The sequence below is a fragment of the Puma concolor genome, chromosome A1 (assembly GCF_028749965.1).
Source record: "Puma concolor isolate L17-30 chromosome A1, mPumCon1.1.hap2, whole genome shotgun sequence".
NCBI classification, from domain to species: Eukaryota; Metazoa; Chordata; class Mammalia; order Carnivora; family Felidae; genus Puma; species Puma concolor.
In genome coordinates, this window is record NC_141667.1 from 69726989 (window position 1) to 69745360 (window position 18372).

General features: G+C 35.5%; 1 protein-coding gene across 4 annotated transcripts in view; it reads left to right on the plus strand.

Annotated features, from left to right (window-relative positions):
• Positions 1–18372, plus strand: part of TMEM232 (transmembrane protein 232) — a 215870-nt gene that overhangs the window by 5879 nt on the left and 191619 nt on the right. For 2 of the 4 annotated variants that reach the window (XM_086684934.1, XM_086684990.1), the window contains exon 3: positions 9358–9493. The exons of 1 other annotated variant lie outside the window; for it this stretch is intronic. In XM_086684934.1, the coding sequence (XP_086541060.1) occupies positions 9375–9493 (119 nt within the window). In that variant the 5' untranslated portion in view covers positions 9358–9374. Of the gene's footprint in view, positions 1–9357; positions 9494–18372 lie in introns of those variants that run through there. One more of the 4 variants, XM_086685123.1, reaches the window with a different exon arrangement.

The window sequence follows — 18372 nt, forward strand, 5'->3', positions numbered from 1 at the left end:
ATACCTTCTGGGCCATAATGAGACTGGGAGAAGATTTTATGCCTCTGCTATGATGGGGGGTTCAATCTCACAAGATGCAATACACAAACATTTCTTCCATGGTAGTGTCACCTCCAGGCGATATTGCTACAAGAAAGGAGATGACTCTGAATGACCTCTGTTACCTTCCAGTCTCAGGAAACATCTCTCTCCACAATCCCCAAAGCTTTTTTCCTCCCTACAGGGGTGTCATCTCTTCAATGGGTTTAATTTTTTGTTTTTTCTTTTTAAAGATGGAATAGAGCCAGAGAGTAAAGGCAGTTTTAGCTTTCTGCTTTGGAGAAATTCAGGCAAGGAAGAGCACCTGAGTATATATGACTCCACAGAATAGAGAAGTACAAACCAAAAGGGAGAGTTCTTAAAATAAATAAAGCCATCATACTTAAGAGGCGTCCATGAGACTCAATCACTCATACTTCTCTTTTACAAACTGGACATTTTTAATCTTTTAATCATTTCCAAAAGGTGACATGGTTTTTATATCTCTTCACTTATCCCCTCATGCCACTTGGTAAAATAGATCACTTGGTTGTCTTTTAATGTAAGTATAGGAGCCCAGATGGATGAGATAATTCAGTTCCCATCATGTTTTGCACAAAATGTTTGTAATTGAGATTTATAACTGATGCACATAATTTAATTTTGCAATGGCAAATAAAAAATAGCTATTTAAAAAACACAGTTGATATCAATATAATCCATATACTCAAACTTTATGCTCCAGCAATCTTAAGAGTCCCTACCCTGAGTTTGGATTTTATTGTAGGCAGGAGGGCTATACTAAAAGCTCTTAAACAGGATAGGGAGTCTAGGGGAAGAGGAAAAGGCTCAGATGATGTATTTTTGGAAAAGTTACTCTGGCAGTCATCTAAAAGATGAGGCCAGAGGAAAAGAGATCAGAAGGAGACTGGAAGATAAGGAGTTATGGTATTAGTCCAGGACAAAGATAATGGCATCCTGACCTGGGAGAATGGCAGAAGGCATTAAAAGGAGGCTTAATAGGGGTGCCTAGGTGGCTGAGGCTGTTAAGTGGCTGACTTTGGCTCAGGTCATGATCTCACGGTTCATGGGTTCAAGTTCTGTATCAGGGTCTGTGCTGAAAGCTTGGAGCCTGCTTTGGATTCTGTGTCTCCCTCTCTCTCTGCCCCTCTCCCACTTGTGTTCTGTCTCTATCTCTCTCAAAAATGAATAAACATTAAAAATTACTCTTTTTAAATAAAAAATAAGGAGGCTTGATTAACAGATATCCTCTGAAGATGGGAATCAATACAACATAATGACAAATAGTGTCTCCCCATTGTTTTGATGCTCTGCAATCTAGTGAAAAACCTGAAGCAAGGTGAGGCCTGACAATGACCATGAAAGGGAGATTTAGATGGGGCCTTGGTTTCTTATGATTGTGAAGCTGTAAAACAGATCCTAAATTGTCTAGTTTTGGAGTTAAAAGAGTATTTAACATCAGAGAAATATACTTTTTTATCTGGTTTGAGGCATTGTCATTTTTACTTCTGTTTTATATCAATAAATTTAATTCTAATACCATATATTCTCCTACAATCGTATTTTTATTGAAGTAAAAATTGCATATAGTGAAATGCATGAATGTTCATTGTACAATTCAATGAGTATTCTGGGTATCTATTTCTAGAAACAACCATTTTAAAACTTAGTGACAAATAATTTTTTAAAAATCAACTGGAGTTGATTATACACAGTTGGGTAATTCTCATTATGGGTCTTTCCTTTGATTTCAGTTAGATGTCAGGTGAGGCTCTAGTCATCCAAAGGCTTGGCTGGGTTGGACATCCAAATGGCTCATTGCATGGCTGGCAGTTGCTGCTTGCTGACAGCCTGGCTGGGTGCTCAGCCGGAGCTGTTAACCAGAGCTCTTGTTGGTGACTTTCCATATGACTGTTGGCCTCCCGGCACAGTGACTGGACTGTGAGAGAACATGCTTAGGAGACCTACTGGGAAACAGCAAGGCTTTTTTACGGTCTAGCTTCATTGTCCCAAAGTGTTACTTCTGCTACATCTGGTTAGTCTAGCAAGTAACAAAGTTGGGCCCAGATTCATGGAGAGAGTAAATTAGACTCCATCTTTTGTGAGGGAGATACAAGGCCACACTGCAGAACAACATAGAGTATGGAAAATACCGTTGCTATACCATTTTTAACAACGTGGTCAGCTACAGTGAGCTTTGATACATATTCACACTCATGTCAGCACCTCCAATATATAACATTTCCATCTGTACCTTCCATTCAATCTCCAGCCCCACATTCCATCCTCCCACAGATCATCACCACGTAATGGCTTTGCCTGTTCTTAAACTTCATATATTTGGAATCATACAGTATGTACACTTTTGTGTTTGGCTTCTTTCACTCAATTTTTGGAGCACGTGACATTAGTTTGCTTGTTAGTACTGAGAAGAATCCTGTAGGTTTTTATATGCAATGTTTTTATTATAATTTAGTTCTAAGTATTTTGAAATTCCTTTGTTATTTCTTCTTTGATCCAGAGGTGACTTAAAATTGAGTTTCCTTTTTCTTACTATATAGAGGGCTAATTTATCTTTTTATTATAATTTTCTGACTTATTCATGTTTTGATGCCAGGAAATATAATCTACTTATGTAGATTAACTGCTTTTTGTAATTTATTAAGACTCACTTTCTAGGCTAGAATATGATCAATTTTTAGAAATTGTATTCGTGTGCTTGGACAGAACGCCATGTTCTTTAGTGATGGAATACAGAATTCAATTTGGTTTGTTTGGTCCATTATATTAATTATATTGTTTAAATCTTCTGTACCTTAGCTGATTTTATTTCTCGTTGTTGACTACTTGACATATTAGTAGTTAGGAAAGTGTGGCTTAAACTACTTGTTCTTAATTTATTTTCTCAGAGCCACACTGCTTACGTCTTTCTCCACCTGGCATAGACCAGGTAACAATAGCCCTTCAGTTCCCCAGTAGCTTAGCTCAGGGTTTTTCCTCTATAATTTCTTGGATTTCAAATTTCTTAGTGCTGCAAAGTTGTTTTTAAAGACAGGTAGCTAAAGCCTGTGTTAATTAGTCAACTTTATTAAAGGTATTGAATCCCACATCACTATTTTTTTATACTGTTTATTCCAAAATCTTTTTTTTTATTGGACGTAATCTACTTTTTTTTGTATGTGTAGATTCTTCTGAGATTTTTAATGTATTTTTCAAATAAAAATACTGCCCCTTTCCCCCCATATTTATACTCCTTTTTTCTTTTTCTTATACAGTATTTTTGTTGGCTAGGACTGCCTATAAAATGTTGAATTAAGTAGTAAGTACATACTACTTTTATTGTTCTTGGCTTATTGTTCTTTTTTATTGTTCTTGGCTTTTCAGATAAAGCTTCTAAAATTTTGTTGTTAATTTTGTTTCTTTTAGTTTTTCTTAGGTAGTTTAAATTAAAGAATACTGACATCCCTTGCTTGCAGGGTTTTTTTTTTTTTTATATATAATCATGAATGGAAACTGGATTTAATTGAATTAATCTTTGGTGTATATAAAAATATTTCCTACTTTTTTGTCTTAAATCCATCAATGTTATGGTCTGTGATAATAGATTTTTATAATATTAAATCATCCTTGCTCTTCTAGACTAATTCATCTCAGTTATAATGGATTATTTTTTATTGGTATTGCTGGACTTGGTTTCCTTGTTCTTTTTTTTTTTTTTTTTTTTTTTGGAAGTTTTGCAGCTATGTTAATAGGTGAGATTTTCCTATTAAATCATTTTCCCGTACTGACCCAAATCCTGTTACCTTTAATGGTCTAGAAATTTATCTCTTTTGTATAGAATCTCCTAAGATTGGTGAAACTAAATAGGCATAAAAATAATAATAAAACTATGGAAAACCTTCAAAGGTATTCTGGGGAGAAATAATAAGAATAGAAGAAAATGATAAGTAAATTTAAATAATTGTATTAGCAATTAAAATTTTTAATGTTTATTTATTTTTGAGAGACAGACAGATAGAGTGCAAGCAGGGGAGGGGCAGAGAGAGAGGGAGAGAGAGAATCCAAAACAGGCTCCAGGCTCTGCACTGTTAGCACAGAGCCCAACGCTCTGCTTGAACCCATGAACTGTGAGATCATGACCTGAGCCAAAGTCAGCTGCTTAACCGACTGAGCCACCCAGGTGGCTGTATTAGCAATTTTAAAAGTAGTTTTTAAGTGTTCTGTTTATTCTTTTGGTTATCATAATGTTAGATATTATGTCTGTTTTGAGGTTGATTAAATGATTAGAGAAAATCTTATATTTCATATTTGTCTATCTATATGTCCTCGTGACTTTTTAATTAAATGCTGAGAAGAAATCAATTAAATCTATGTAAGTTTGAATCAAAGCTTTAAAACGTGATATTATAAAAAAAACTTCAATCAGAAAAGTTGGGAGATTAGTAAATGAATCCTCATTTACTTTTAGCTCAGATTTAATAATTATCAGTTAAGTTCATACATTGTGATGTGTTAGTTATATAACATTTTTATGCCTAACGTGTTTATTACTTAATGCATTTATATGATTAGTTAGAAGAATATTATAGAAAGAACAAATAGTAAGTAATGAATATTACTCTTCACTTGGATAGTAATGACCCCTTAACAGGAGATACTACTCTAATCCCTATTCATAGATGAGGAAACTAAGGTAGTTTAATTAATTTGCGGTTAAGTAATTTGCGCAGTGACGGAGTTGTAATCTGTGCTGGAGCCAGAATTTAAAGCAAGCTGTTGATTCCTGCACGTGCATGGTTCCCTGCTACACCACATAGGAGTGAGAGATGGAGACCTCACAGAAGTAAGGTGATAAGGCAAGGGAGGAGTGTCATGATAAATGAAAAAAGAAGACACTTATTTCTAGAAGGGGTGGTAGGCAGAGTCAGTTACTATAGAGGGATCAGGTGAGATCAGTACTGAAAAACGCTTAGTGGGATTGTTCCCTTGGAAATCATTGTCAGCCTTGGGAAGATTATCTCAGTGCCAGGACAACAGAAACTACGTTCCAGATACTGCATTTTCTGCACTGCGATAAATTCAAGGGTAAATATAGCTTAATGTAAAAATCATATCTGATATAAGCTAAAGGTAAAATCACACTTTTTGCCTGCTTCAGACAAATATGCAAGGTAAATCTGTGGAATTTACTTAAATTATTGGAAACCATCCCTGGAAAGTGGTAGAGAAAATATGAGTTATTGTAGCCCATCCTCTATGGTGGAGAGCTGTCTAAATGAAGAAAATTAGAGCAAGTGAAGAGGTCTGTCTAAGAAGTAGTTGCTGTCAAAAATGATTTTTTTTTTCATTTCAGTATTTGAAGGAAGTCTTTATTTAAAAATTCAATCTTAAAGATCATTTTTATTCACTTAAGATTTTGTTTTCATTTCAATCCACAAATTCAGTCAGCACCATGTGTTTGGGTACTATAGAGAATACAAGGATATTTAAATTTTGAAGATCTATTTAACTTATAATAAAAAGCCAATTTAAAATTTACATCATGTTTTGCTGATTCAGGGCAAAATGGCTATTTCTTGACAATGATGTAAAAGTAAAATGATCCAATTTAACAAGGCCATTCTAATCTCTTTGCATTTAATTATTGCGATTTCCCAGCAGCGTAAAAGAAATGTGTCTTGTATTTGATAGCAGAAAAAGAAAAATTTTTGTTCTCATATTTTCTGTTCTTGTTTTAAGGTGGTCTGGTGTTAATAAAGAGCATGATGTATGCCTCTATCTGTCCCTTTTCATTCAATTCACCAGTCAACATCCCTGCATGTAACTGTCCTGAGAAGGAATAAAATGGTACAAACGATTCCCCTAGTAGGTTCTAGTAAATGGTTCAACAAAACCCTTCATCAAATAGTGTGTTAGAACCTGGGTTTGTTGTCCCTAGTAGTGGTTAGTACGCGTAACTCTAGTTATATTAATATAATGCAAAAAGGCCCAACTGTACACACAATAATAGTAACAACAACAACAACTCCTTGTTGATAGCTTCAGGTTTGGGATTCTACTGAGAAATTGATGAAGAATATTCTTATGAAAAAACTAAAAATTTTGTTACAGTTGATACCATTTTTGGATTTTCTATTTTGAGATATTTTTGGGGGGAGGGGAGTTTTCCTTGTTTATTTACCCCATTGAGGATTTAATCCTAACATCACAATGGGAAAAATTTTTGAAGGTATTCATCATTTCTTTTCAGAAACTTGAGTTTATTTGGTTGTTTTAGTCAAAAGCAATCCTAACTAATAAAATACACTGGGGAGTCACGTCTCTCTTCTACATGTTTAAAAAATTTTTTTAACATTTATTCATTTTTGAGAGTGAGAGAGATGGAGTGTGAGTGGAGGAGGGGCAGAGAGAGTGAGAGATACAGAATCAGAAGCAGGCTGCAGGCTCTGAGCTGTCAGCACAGAGCCCGACGCGGGGCCTGAGCTCACAAACCACGAGATCATGACCTGAGCTGAAGTCTGATGCTCAACCGACTGAGCCACCCAAGTGCCCCCATATGTCTCTCTTCTATATCACAATGCTATTCAAATAGTATTTGAATAACAAACTAGTGTTGATTAAGCCCTGGCACTGTTACTCTCAAGATAGGTAGATACTCCCAACATAAGGCAGAAATAGAGAGTAAGAATATAGAAACTTCTCTAGCAATTTGACATTTTCAACCCATCCAATCTGGGAGACCCAACTCATCAACTGTATTTTAGAACTTGCATGTTGAGCAGACAGCTCAAACACTTATCACTAGTACCAGCAGATGTGTGGGATCTTTGGAAAATAGGTTCAATGATTAAGAGAGAATTTCTAAAACAGTCTCCAACTTCTTGAAATCTCAAAAAAATATGACTAACTGTAGTCAGTCATGTGAAGTATATCACAAGATGGCTAAGAGCTCTAGGTCAGTATGCTTAACACATGCAAACAAAGATCAGTTTGCTTTCAGTTTCCCTTCAGTTATTTTTCTTAAGTGGCCTGTATTTTTTCCTTTCTATTAATTCGGAATTAAATTTTTAAAATGAATTTATCTTAGAGTATGACTGACTCAAATTTGTGTTTCTAAACTCTATTTCTGAAACATGTGATGTTTTATGAATGATGGGTTTCTTTTTGTCTTAAAGACTGCCTTTAGTGGGGTTCCTGGGTGGCTCAGTCTGTTGTGGGTCCTACTTTGGCTCAGGTCATAATCTCATGGTTCGTGGGTTTGAGCCTGGCCTAGAGCCTGCTTTGGATTCTGTGTGTCTCTCTCTGCTCCTCCCCTGCTCATGCTCTGTCTCTCTCTCTCTCAAAAATAAAATAAACATTAAAAAAATAAAAAAAAAGAATTTGTCTTAGTGTAATTAAACATCTTCATATTTTTACATGACTCACAATAGATACTTGCCAAATATAATACCAACATAGTGAATTTCCAACATTTGTTGCTACATTTATCTAATTGTTTTGAATATCCCTATGTCTTTATTATTGTTGTTCAGTGCTTATGTGCACTTTATCACGCATCATTAATAATTGTTTGTAGCTATTTTATGGAGTTCCTTTTAAGGTGGAATTACCCAATGTGGAGACAATGTGCTGTTGTTAACTTTAAAAAGTTAAACTCCTAAGTATATTAGTCCTGTTTAGGAATAACTTGTATTTTAAAGTTAGGGCCACTCTAAATGACATCCCTATATATAACCCAGTATGGCTGCTGACTTAAAAATACATTTGTAGCGTGCCTGAGTGGCTCAGTCTGTTAAGGATCTGACTCTTGGTTTTGGCTCAGGTCATGATCTCATGGTTTATGAGATGGAGTCCCACTTGGGGCTCTGCACTGACAGCATGGAGCCTGCTTGCAATTCTCTCTGTCCCTCTCTCTATGCCCTTTCCCCTGCTCACACTCTCTCTTTCTCTCTCAAAATAAATAAATAAACTTAAAAATACATTTGATTTACACTCTAATGGATATAGATTCTTAGAAGCAGAACTTGCTACAACCAATAGCAATAGGTAATAACATTGTGTGTTTATAATCCATTTTGTGCTGGATATTTTCCCACTGCTCTTCCAGATCCACTTTCTACCCTTCTTCACTCTGCCTTACACCTTCTCTGGCTTCTAGTTTGGCTTAGCTAATGGGAAGCACAGGTGGGTGATTGGAGTGGAGGACAGGAGAGTGAGATCAAAGTTCCTATTCTCCAGGATCCCTCTTAGCAGGCAGCCTCAGATTGGTTGCATGTCTAGACCAAAGGCCAATGTTTTCTATTAAGCACCACTTTCCAAAGCTATTCTTTCTGGGTCCCTCTTCTTCTCAGTTCTGACGGTGGTGTGTCACCCCCTTCTTCCAGACCCTGAGAATGGCACCATCTTGGGTTTTATTTTATTGTATGTTTTTTTATTTCAATAACTCTACATATGTCTTTTGAGTCTCTTTATTCATTTACTCCATTTGAGTGTGCCATCTGCTTCCTGCCAGAACCTTGACTAATATAATGATCAGTTTTAAAAATTAGCTAGCTTGAAAATGAAGTGCAAAACAATTCAATGTAAAACTTGACTACCTATTTCATTACTTCATTTGCTATTTAAATGCTCTACCAAACAAAAATAGTATGTTCTAATTTGGGTCATACACTCATAAAATGTATTCAGATGTACCGAAAAAGGAAAATACATCTGGATTTGAGAGCAAGCAGGGAAAACATAATCTAAATGCTAAAAAAAAGACAGAGGACAGAAAAATTTGCAAGTAATTTTAAGAAATAGAAAGCATAGTGATCTAATAATGATCACAAGCCTGTACAGAAAGCTTCCTATATGCCATGCTCAATTCTAAGCAATCTACACTTATGCACCTGTTTATTTCCTACAGCAACCCTGTAAGGAGGTAGTATTCCCATTGTACAAGTGCAGAAACTGAGGCACAGAGCAGTAAAGTAAATCAGTTTGATTGTATCCTCTGAACTATGATGCCATGATCTTCCAATGGTTTTGCTGATAAAACAGCTGAAGTATAATGAAAGCTAAATATTATATGAAAGAATAAGTTTTAAATAGTAACATAATAGAAAGCCCATGGGTTTTCAATTCAAAGTTGGGTTTGATTCCTGGGTCTGACATTTTAAATTAAATTTAAATTCTTCCTTAATGTAATTTCTTTCTTCAGCCTGATTTTCCTTCTTACCACCCTTTTCCCCACAAATCATGAATTTGCATGTAATGTATTATTTGGTACTGTGAGTGCATTTGTATTTTAATACAAAGTTTAATATTTCTGTTTAGGTTTATGATCTGTGACTATGCCTGTCAACAAATCACCCATGATTAGTAAATTAGCAGTGATATCTTCCTCTTATCATGAAAAACTCTTGACGTTGAATTTTCAAAATTTAAGGAAAAGAAGGAGTAATAAATCAAAGTAAGTTTGAAAAAGTTTTCATGTTATTAAACTAGCAGACCCATATGCTTTGTAGAATTTAGAAAGTACAAATTGTTATGAATAATTTTTTAAAAATCACCTATAATTCCATAACTAAGGATAAAAATATTAAGGTTTACTATTTTGTAAATAAATGGATTGATAATTTGCAATGATCATATATTTCTAAAATTTTGAATTGTATACTTTTTGTTTAAAATAAGCATTTTTCCTATAAACATATATGTCTGCTAAGTTGCCATAATAATCTATGAAGTGCAAAAGAGAAAGTATTTAATAACTACTATATTGTGAAGCACTTCAGTTATTTCTGTGTCCTTTGCTATTTCAAATTAAGCCAAGAGAAAATTTATTTCTGCATTTCAAACTATTTCCTTGGGGTAAAGTTTCTAAAATGAAGTCACTAGATCAAAGTTTGTTGATAATTTAAAAATTGTGTGTGATTTTAAGAAAATTTTAAAAACTTGAAAGTAAAGAGAATTATAGAATACATAATAAAACTTGCATGGTGACATATGGTTACATTTGTTTCAAATACCTTTCTTTAATAAAGAATAGATCAACAAACAGATAAACTTGAAAATCTTTGACCACGTGCCCTCCCAACTAAAATAATTATGCTAGATATCATTTCAGTTCATTTTTTGATTTTAATATACATGAATATAAAGTTGCATTTTCCAGATAAATAAAAATGTAATTATACTTAACTCATTTATCTCTGGTTGGTTTCTTAAGTCAGTGTTATGTTTTTAATTCAATCCGTACTGATAATTGTTTTATTATTGATAATTATTTCTTCATTCCTTTTTTTCCCCTCAGCAGATTAATGTCCTTCTACTCATAGCTTCTATTATTGCTGTTGAGAAGTTAGGTGAAATTTGATGCTATTTCTTTCATATTAATCTGTGTTCCTCCACTTATATGCTTTCAAAATTTTCTTGTCTTCCACTTTCTGCAGTTTACTATGGTGTGTCAGAATGTAATTTTAAACAATTATTCTGCTTGGATCTCTCAAACCTTTTAAATCTGTGGACTGTATCATAATTCTTAAAAAATTATCTGATATTGTTTCTTTAGAAATTACCTTGACAACTCATTTTCTCTTTTTTCTCCTTCTGGGAATCTTGATTACATGTATATTAGACCATCTCATTGTATATTTCACCTTTCACTCTTTAGTCTGTATTTTCCTTTTTTTGGTCTCTTTTTACTGTAGTGTTTGGAACAATTTATTCTGATATGTGATCTGTTTTCCACGTGACTACTTCTCTTGTTACCATATTTACCAATTGAGTTTTAAAATCTGCCTGAAGTATAAATCTGCATTGAGACTGATCTCAGCAGCATGCGCGCGCGCGCACGCACACACACACACACACACACACACACACACACACACACACTTTTTTTTTTCCTTTCTCTTTCTTTCTCTGCTGAGCACCAAGGCAGCTTCTTTACATATCCCTGGAGTTGGGAGAGAAAGGATTGGGATTAGTTCTGATTGCTTTTACCTCAGGTATTTAGTTAGACAATGTGAAGGGAGTCCAAGTTTTCTGTACCTTGGAAGCTCTGGGTTTTTCGTACTGCACAGTCACTTAGAAAACATACTTGGTCTTCTCTCCATGACCCCTTGTACCAAGGGAAACCAGATTCTGTTCCTGGCACAAACTGTTTGAGATGAAGCAGAGAACTGTCTTGTGTGAAGGGACATCACTTTTGTTTTCCTTCTTAGGTGTTACGTGAATTGTCATATGCCTCATATCGTATTTGTTTCACTTATTCTTCCTTAGAAACATGAATTTTTGCAGGCCTAGTGTGGATTCTGTTAGAGACACATTTAGGGCTGCATGTAAATCTTTCAAATGAGGTACTGAAGTCTATTCTGGACCACAGAGAAAAATCACACAATCTTACAATGGATTACTGGTTCAGAGTATTACTATTTTGTCACAATTTTCTTTTATAACTAAGATTATTTTATTGTGTATAGTCTGTTTTGCTTTTTCTACTTCATCTCAGAGATGGTGAAGACCAGAAGATTTTGAAGACTTACACCAAATATATACATTTATTTTAGGTGACTGGAAAGAATTAAAGGGAATGTAAGTCTTACATTAGGAAGATTTAGTCAAGCTATTAGATTATTTTACATCTTTTTCATAGAAATATTTTTTATATCTGGAAGGCCAGAGTCTTCAGTTTCCTAAAATGTTAATAAGCCCCCAATTTTTTCTTTTTATTAATGTTTTTGACACTTTTATAGATAGTAAAATGTGCTCTACAAATACATGCTCTAAATATTTAAAAATACTATACATGTACCTATCTATATAATATTTCTGATTTTTAAAAAAAAATTTTTAACGTTTTATTTATTTTTGAGACAGGGAGAGACAGAGCATGAACAGGGGAGGGTCAGAGAGAGGGAGACACAGAATCTGAAACAGGCTCCAGGCTCTGAGCTATCAGCCTGACACGGGACTCGAAGTCATGGACCGTGAGATCATGACCTGAGCCGAAGTCGGATGCCCAACCGACTGAGCCACCCAGGCACCCCTAATATTTCTGATTTTTATAAGTATACATTCATAATACAATTTAGCTTTATAATATGGGCTCTAAATATGTGTTGTCAACAGCAAGAAGAAACTTTTCTAGACTTAACATTTGTATTCTGATCATTTGTTTATTTTGTCTATAGGCTTTGTTTTTCATTTATCTGAATTATTATAAGCCTTTAAGTAAAATTCTAAATTTTAATTAGGCCTGTTAATTTTAGCCTGAGACCTATATATTGTAGCATTTGAGGATGACTATAGATGATTTAGCCAAAAATATGGTGACAGGATCTGGATGGCCATAAAGAGCATGAACCCATGTAATTATGTATTAAATGTAGCTTTTTAAAGAATGTATTACCCCTATTCTTCACAGAGCTAGAACAAATAATCCTAAATTTGTATGGAACCAGAAATGACCCCAAGCCAGAGCAATCTTGAAAAAGAAAACCAAAGCAGGGGCATCACAATCCCAGACTTCAAGCTATACCACAAAGCTGTAATCGTCAAGACAGTATGGTACTGGCACAAGAACAGACACTCAGATCAATGGAACAGAATAGAGAACCCAGAAATGGACCCACAATCATATGGCCAACTAATCTTTGACAAAGCAGGAAAGAATATCCAATGGAATAAAGACAGCAAATGGTGCTGGGAAAACTGGACAGCGACATGCAGAAGAATGAATCTGGACCACTTTCTTACACCATACACAAAAATAAACTCAAAATGGATGAAAGACCTAAATGTAAGACAGGAAGCCATCAAAATCCTCAAGGAGAAAGCAGGCAAAAACCTCTTTGATCTTGCCCGCAGCAACTTCTTACTCAACACGTCTCTGGAGGCAAGGGAAACAAAAGCAAAAATGAACTACTGGGACCTCATCAAAATAGGAAACTTTTGCACTGCGAAGGAAACAATCAGCAAAACTAAAAGGCAACCGACAGAATGGGAGAAGATATTTGCAAATGACATATCATATAAAGGGTTAGTATCCAAAATCTATAAAGAACTGCTCAGACTCAACACCCAAAAAACAAATAATCCAGTGAAGAAATGGGCAAAAGACATGAATAGACACTTCTCCAAAGAAGACATCCAGATGGCCAACCGACACATGAAAGAATGCTCAACATCACTCATCATCAGGGAAATACAAATCAAAACCACAATGAGATACCACCTTACACCTGTCAGAGTGGCTAACATTAACAACTCAGGCAACAACAGATGTTGGTGAGGATGAGGAGAAAGAGGATCTCTTTTGCATTATTGGTGGGAATGCAACGTGGGGCAGCCAATCTGGAAAACAGTATGGAGGTTCCTCAAAACATTAAAACTAGAACTACCCTACGACCCAGCAATTGTACTACTAGGTATTTATCCAAGTGATACAAGTGTGCTGTTTCAAAGGGACACATGCACCCCTATGTTTATAGCAGCACTATCAATAATAGCCAAAGTATGGAAAGAGCCCAAATGTCTATCAATGGATGAATAGATAAGGAAGATGTGGTATATATATACATATATATACAATATACATATATATACATATATATACATATATATATACATATACATATATATACATATATATACAATATATATATATATATATATTGTCTTAAAGATTTCCACTCACTTTCTAAACATTAACTCTAGTGATCTCTTTGTCCTTAGTTTTGATTCCCTGCAGATGTATGTTTGGTCATCGTCTTATTCTACATTCTGTTCTTTGCTGTCTCAGTCTAGAATTGCTTGTTTGCATGGAACAGACACAACATCAAATTAACTTAGTCAAAAGGAAAATGTAAGGGAAGGATACAGGGTTGTCTGGTGGAACCTGAGAGCAGAAGGCATAGCCAGGCGTCATTCATTCATTCATTCAGTACTCATTATGTTCTCTAATTGATACAAGAGATAAAATGGTCAACTTGACAGATGTAGTCTGCATCTATACTAGACTAGAAACATGAAAAAGATAGCGGCTCTGGCTATACATTAGTAAATAATCTAACAAACATTGATTGGGTGCTCCAATGGTGACCAAGTAGCTTTCTGTTTTGGTGTGCTTTGTTGTCTTGAATGGCCTCTCAGCAAAAGCCACCTCTTGGCTCTACAAGACTCTAACATTTCTGTTCTGCTCTAACATCAACTAATTAAAGTATCAGGTAATTATTTAAAATCCCTGTAGAGAGGATTAGAGTGGCCTAACTTGATTCAGACAGGTGATGTGACCCAATCAGCTACAGTCAGGGAGGTAGGATCATATGATACTAATATAGAAGCTGGACTTACTGATTCAGTAGGGACTATAAGTAATGGACAATTCTCAGAGAAGGAATTTATACCCCAAATTATACACATATTTGAATTCCATTGTAGTGCTCCCCTGAATCTCCTTTTATTATATTCACTGTCTCTTCTTTTCTTCATGCCTCTAACTATGGAATTTGTCCAAAGATCTCCCTTGACTCTTTTTTTTTCCTCAGTACTCTTCCTCTTGAAATTTTGTGGCTTTGAATATCAGTGATAGTAGTTGAATCTGAAATCTTCATTTCCATATCCTATCCACTTCCTAATACCTGCCTCACAAGTCTGGATCATAGACCTCTCCACTTGGATGCCTCACAGGTAAATCATAATCAGTTGTCCAGAACAGCACAGATCATCTACCCTTATTCCTCCATCTTATTGTCCTAATGTCAGCTCTCTACTACTGATTGTGTAGGCTCAAAGCCTTGAGATTATCTTACCTCCACTCTCACAATTCTTCTCACATCCTGTTAGTCATCAAGCCCTATTGGTTTAGCTTCCACCTAATCTTTCATATTCATTTACTCTTCCTCATTTGTATTGCCCAAACTGTAGTTCAGACCTTTTTTACTTCTTACCTACATTGTTGAAATAGTTGCTGAGTGGCTTCCCAACAGTGACTCCTCATTTAAAACTATTCAACATATGACTTTGAGTTTAGACATCCTAAAGTACAGTGTAATCTCCTAATTCTTCTGCACAATAGTTCCTTTTTATTTATTAAATAAAACTTAAAAACCTGTGCATAACGTAGAATTAGTGCCCACTGCAACTAAGAATATCATAAATAGCAATGCCATTTAAATAAAAATAAAATTTATTTCTCTGAATGTAGTCAGTCCAGAGCTGGTATGGTGATCTGGAACCTAGGTTCCATCTGTCTGCTCTGCCGCACATGGCTTACACATAAGGCAATCTCATGGGTTTATCGTGCTGCTGAAGCTCCACTTATCACAGTCATGCTTCATGCAGCAGGATAAAGGGCAGAAGGGTCTGTTCCCCCTTTTTAGTAAACTTCCCAGAACTACTATCTGAATTTTACTTACATTTTACTGACTGAAACATAGACATACAGGCATATGTAACTGCAAGAAAGAATCTTTTTGTAAGAAAATGAGAACAGACACTAATGTAGGAAGCTATAAATCTCTGCCACAGACCACCTTTCAATGCCATTTATGTTTTTCCTCAACCCAGAATTTCCATCTTCATTTCCTACCTTGATTTTAAGCATTCTGTCTGTTTATGCTGGGTTAAATTCTTTATTTTTTCTCTTTGTTCCCATTTGCAATAGTTAGGGTAAATTGGAAACAATTATAGAAAGAGGCCACTAATTTCAGTGGCTTATGTAAGATAGAAATGTATTTATCTGACATAAAAAGTCAGTGGGTCTAGGCTGACAGGACAGCCCTGCTTTTAGTGAGAAAACTCAGGACCCTCATTATCTCACAGGGTGTTGTACTCATCTGCCTAATCAAAGCTGATTCAGCGCTATATTTGTGTTCCAGTCCACCAGAGGGAAAAAAGGTATAATTCTAGAGAAAATGGTGTGCCTTCAAGTTAGAGGTGACCTGAAATTTGCATATATTACATTTGCTCACATCCCATTAGCTTGGCCATATTTCCACATCTAGCTGCCAGAAAGACTGGGAAATATAGAGTAGCTAGGTGATCATGTGCCAAAGAAAAGTCAGATAAAGAATTTTGAAAGGACAGCTGCTATTCTGTCACATTCCAGTTCCTTTGTATTCATGTTACAGCTTAAGTGCCATTTCTGCAAAGAAGCTTTTTCTGGATCTTTAACCCAAAACAGTAATGCTTATAACTAACAGTTATCCAGCACTTGATATATACTGGGAACCAGACTGCAATGATACTTTTCAAAATTCTACAAGATGTTGTCCTCATTTCCACAGGTGAAAAATGATAGTTCACACAGATTAAGTGATTAAACCAAGATTACAGGACTAGGAATTTATTTCTACTTCTAAACTCTCACATGATTTCATTTCCTTTTTTTTTAATGTTTATTTTTGAGAGGGGGGGAAGAGAGAGAGAGAGGGAGGGAGAGAATGCGAGCAGGGGAGGGGCAAAGAGACGGGGGGGTGGGGAACAGAGGATCCGAAGCAGTCTCTGCACTGACAGCAGAGAGCCTGATGCAGGGCTCAAACTCACGAACTGTGAGATCATGAGCCAAAGTTGGATGCTTAACCGACTGAGCCACCCAGGTGCCCCTCCTTTATTTATTTATTTTCTTAGTACATCTTTTTGTTGCATCTCACTTCTTTCCCACATTGGGAACTTTCTGAGGCCAAGTCTGATTCCTCTTCTAGCCCTCTCTGTATATAGCAAAATACTTTGTATGTAGGAGACTTCCCTTAAATATTTACTGAACAAATGAATTGTCAGCTAAAATAATTCTGAATTCACAGGTAACATAAATAGTTTAGGTAGGGTATTCATGCCAAGTATATTTTCTGTATATGTAAAATTAGAATGATCTTTATTTACTTCCTTTTCCATACAACTGCACTTATATACTTATAATAGATTACATTTATCTTTGAAGAAATTAGAATGTGGGAAGAAGTTGGAGTGTGGGAAGCTAAAGCATATTTTCTTTTCAAATGCCTATATTTACTCTTTTTTAAATTTATTTACTTAAATTTCAGTTGTTAACATACAATATAGTGTTGGTTTCAAGTATAGAACCCAGTGATTCATCACTTACGTATACTATGGGGATAGATAAATTAGAATAGTGTGTACCTGTTAAATATCAGGCCATGTACAAGGATTTAAAAAAAATTTTTTTTTAACGTTTATTTATTTTTGAGACAGACAGAGACAGAGCATGAACGGGGGAGGGGCAGAGAGAGAGAGGGAGACACAGAATCGGAAGCAGGTCACCGTGAGATCGTGACCTGAGCTGAAGTCGGAGGCTTAACCGACTGAGCCACCCAGGCGCCCCATGGATTTTTTAAAATTATGGCATCAGGGGCGCCTGGATTGCTCAGTCGCTTAAGCATCTGACTTTGGCTTAGGTCGTGATCTCATGGTTTGTGAGTTCGAGCCCCACGTTGGGCTCTGTGCTGACAGCTCAGAGCCTGGAGCCTACTTCAGATTCTGTGTCTCCTTCTCTCTCAGCCCCTCCCCCACTTGTGCTGTGTCTCTCTCTGTCTCTCAAATAAAAATATAAAAAAATTAAAAAAAAATAAAATTATGGCATCAGTTGGGTGGACAAAATTATACAGGAAGTAATGGGATGTCAATCAATAAAGGAATTGTTGCATTTGTGTATATCCATATTACTGCATATTAGCATCATTTGAACTTGAGCCATGTCTAATAAATTTAATGAAGAAAGAATGCTACAGTGCTATATACATGGTTCCATTTATTTAAATATAATTATTTATAGGTCTGTTTATGTTTGTGAACATTGAGAAAGGTATGCAAGGATACGCGCTAAACCATTGATCTTGGCTATTTCTGATGGGTATGACCGGAGGCAGTAATGTTGGGAGTCTAAGTGTGTTAACTTTTTCTTATGCATCCCTTCGTGTTTGGTTTGTTATGAAAAGCACTGTTATGTTCATATTTTAAAAAAGATAATTTCTAATGAAATTTATAAAAGATTAACTGCATAAAGGGGATACCTTCTTGAAATTCCCATAGCATTTAGTACACATGTGAAGATTAGAGCTATTTTGGAGTCTTCATGTGGATCAAAGATATGTCATCCTAGATGACTATTGAGAAAGAGTTTTCAGCCAACCTTCACTGTATTTATCTAAGCAGATTGTCTCCAAGATGGAGAGTGAAATAGAGAACACAAAATCAAGAATGGAGTTACTCATTTCAGAATGCCAATGCTACCAGAGTGCTAAACCTGAACTCTTCCTCTATTTTACTGTAAGCTCCTTGAAGGCAGGGCTTTTTATTCCATCATTGTATCCCCACTTCCAAAATTAA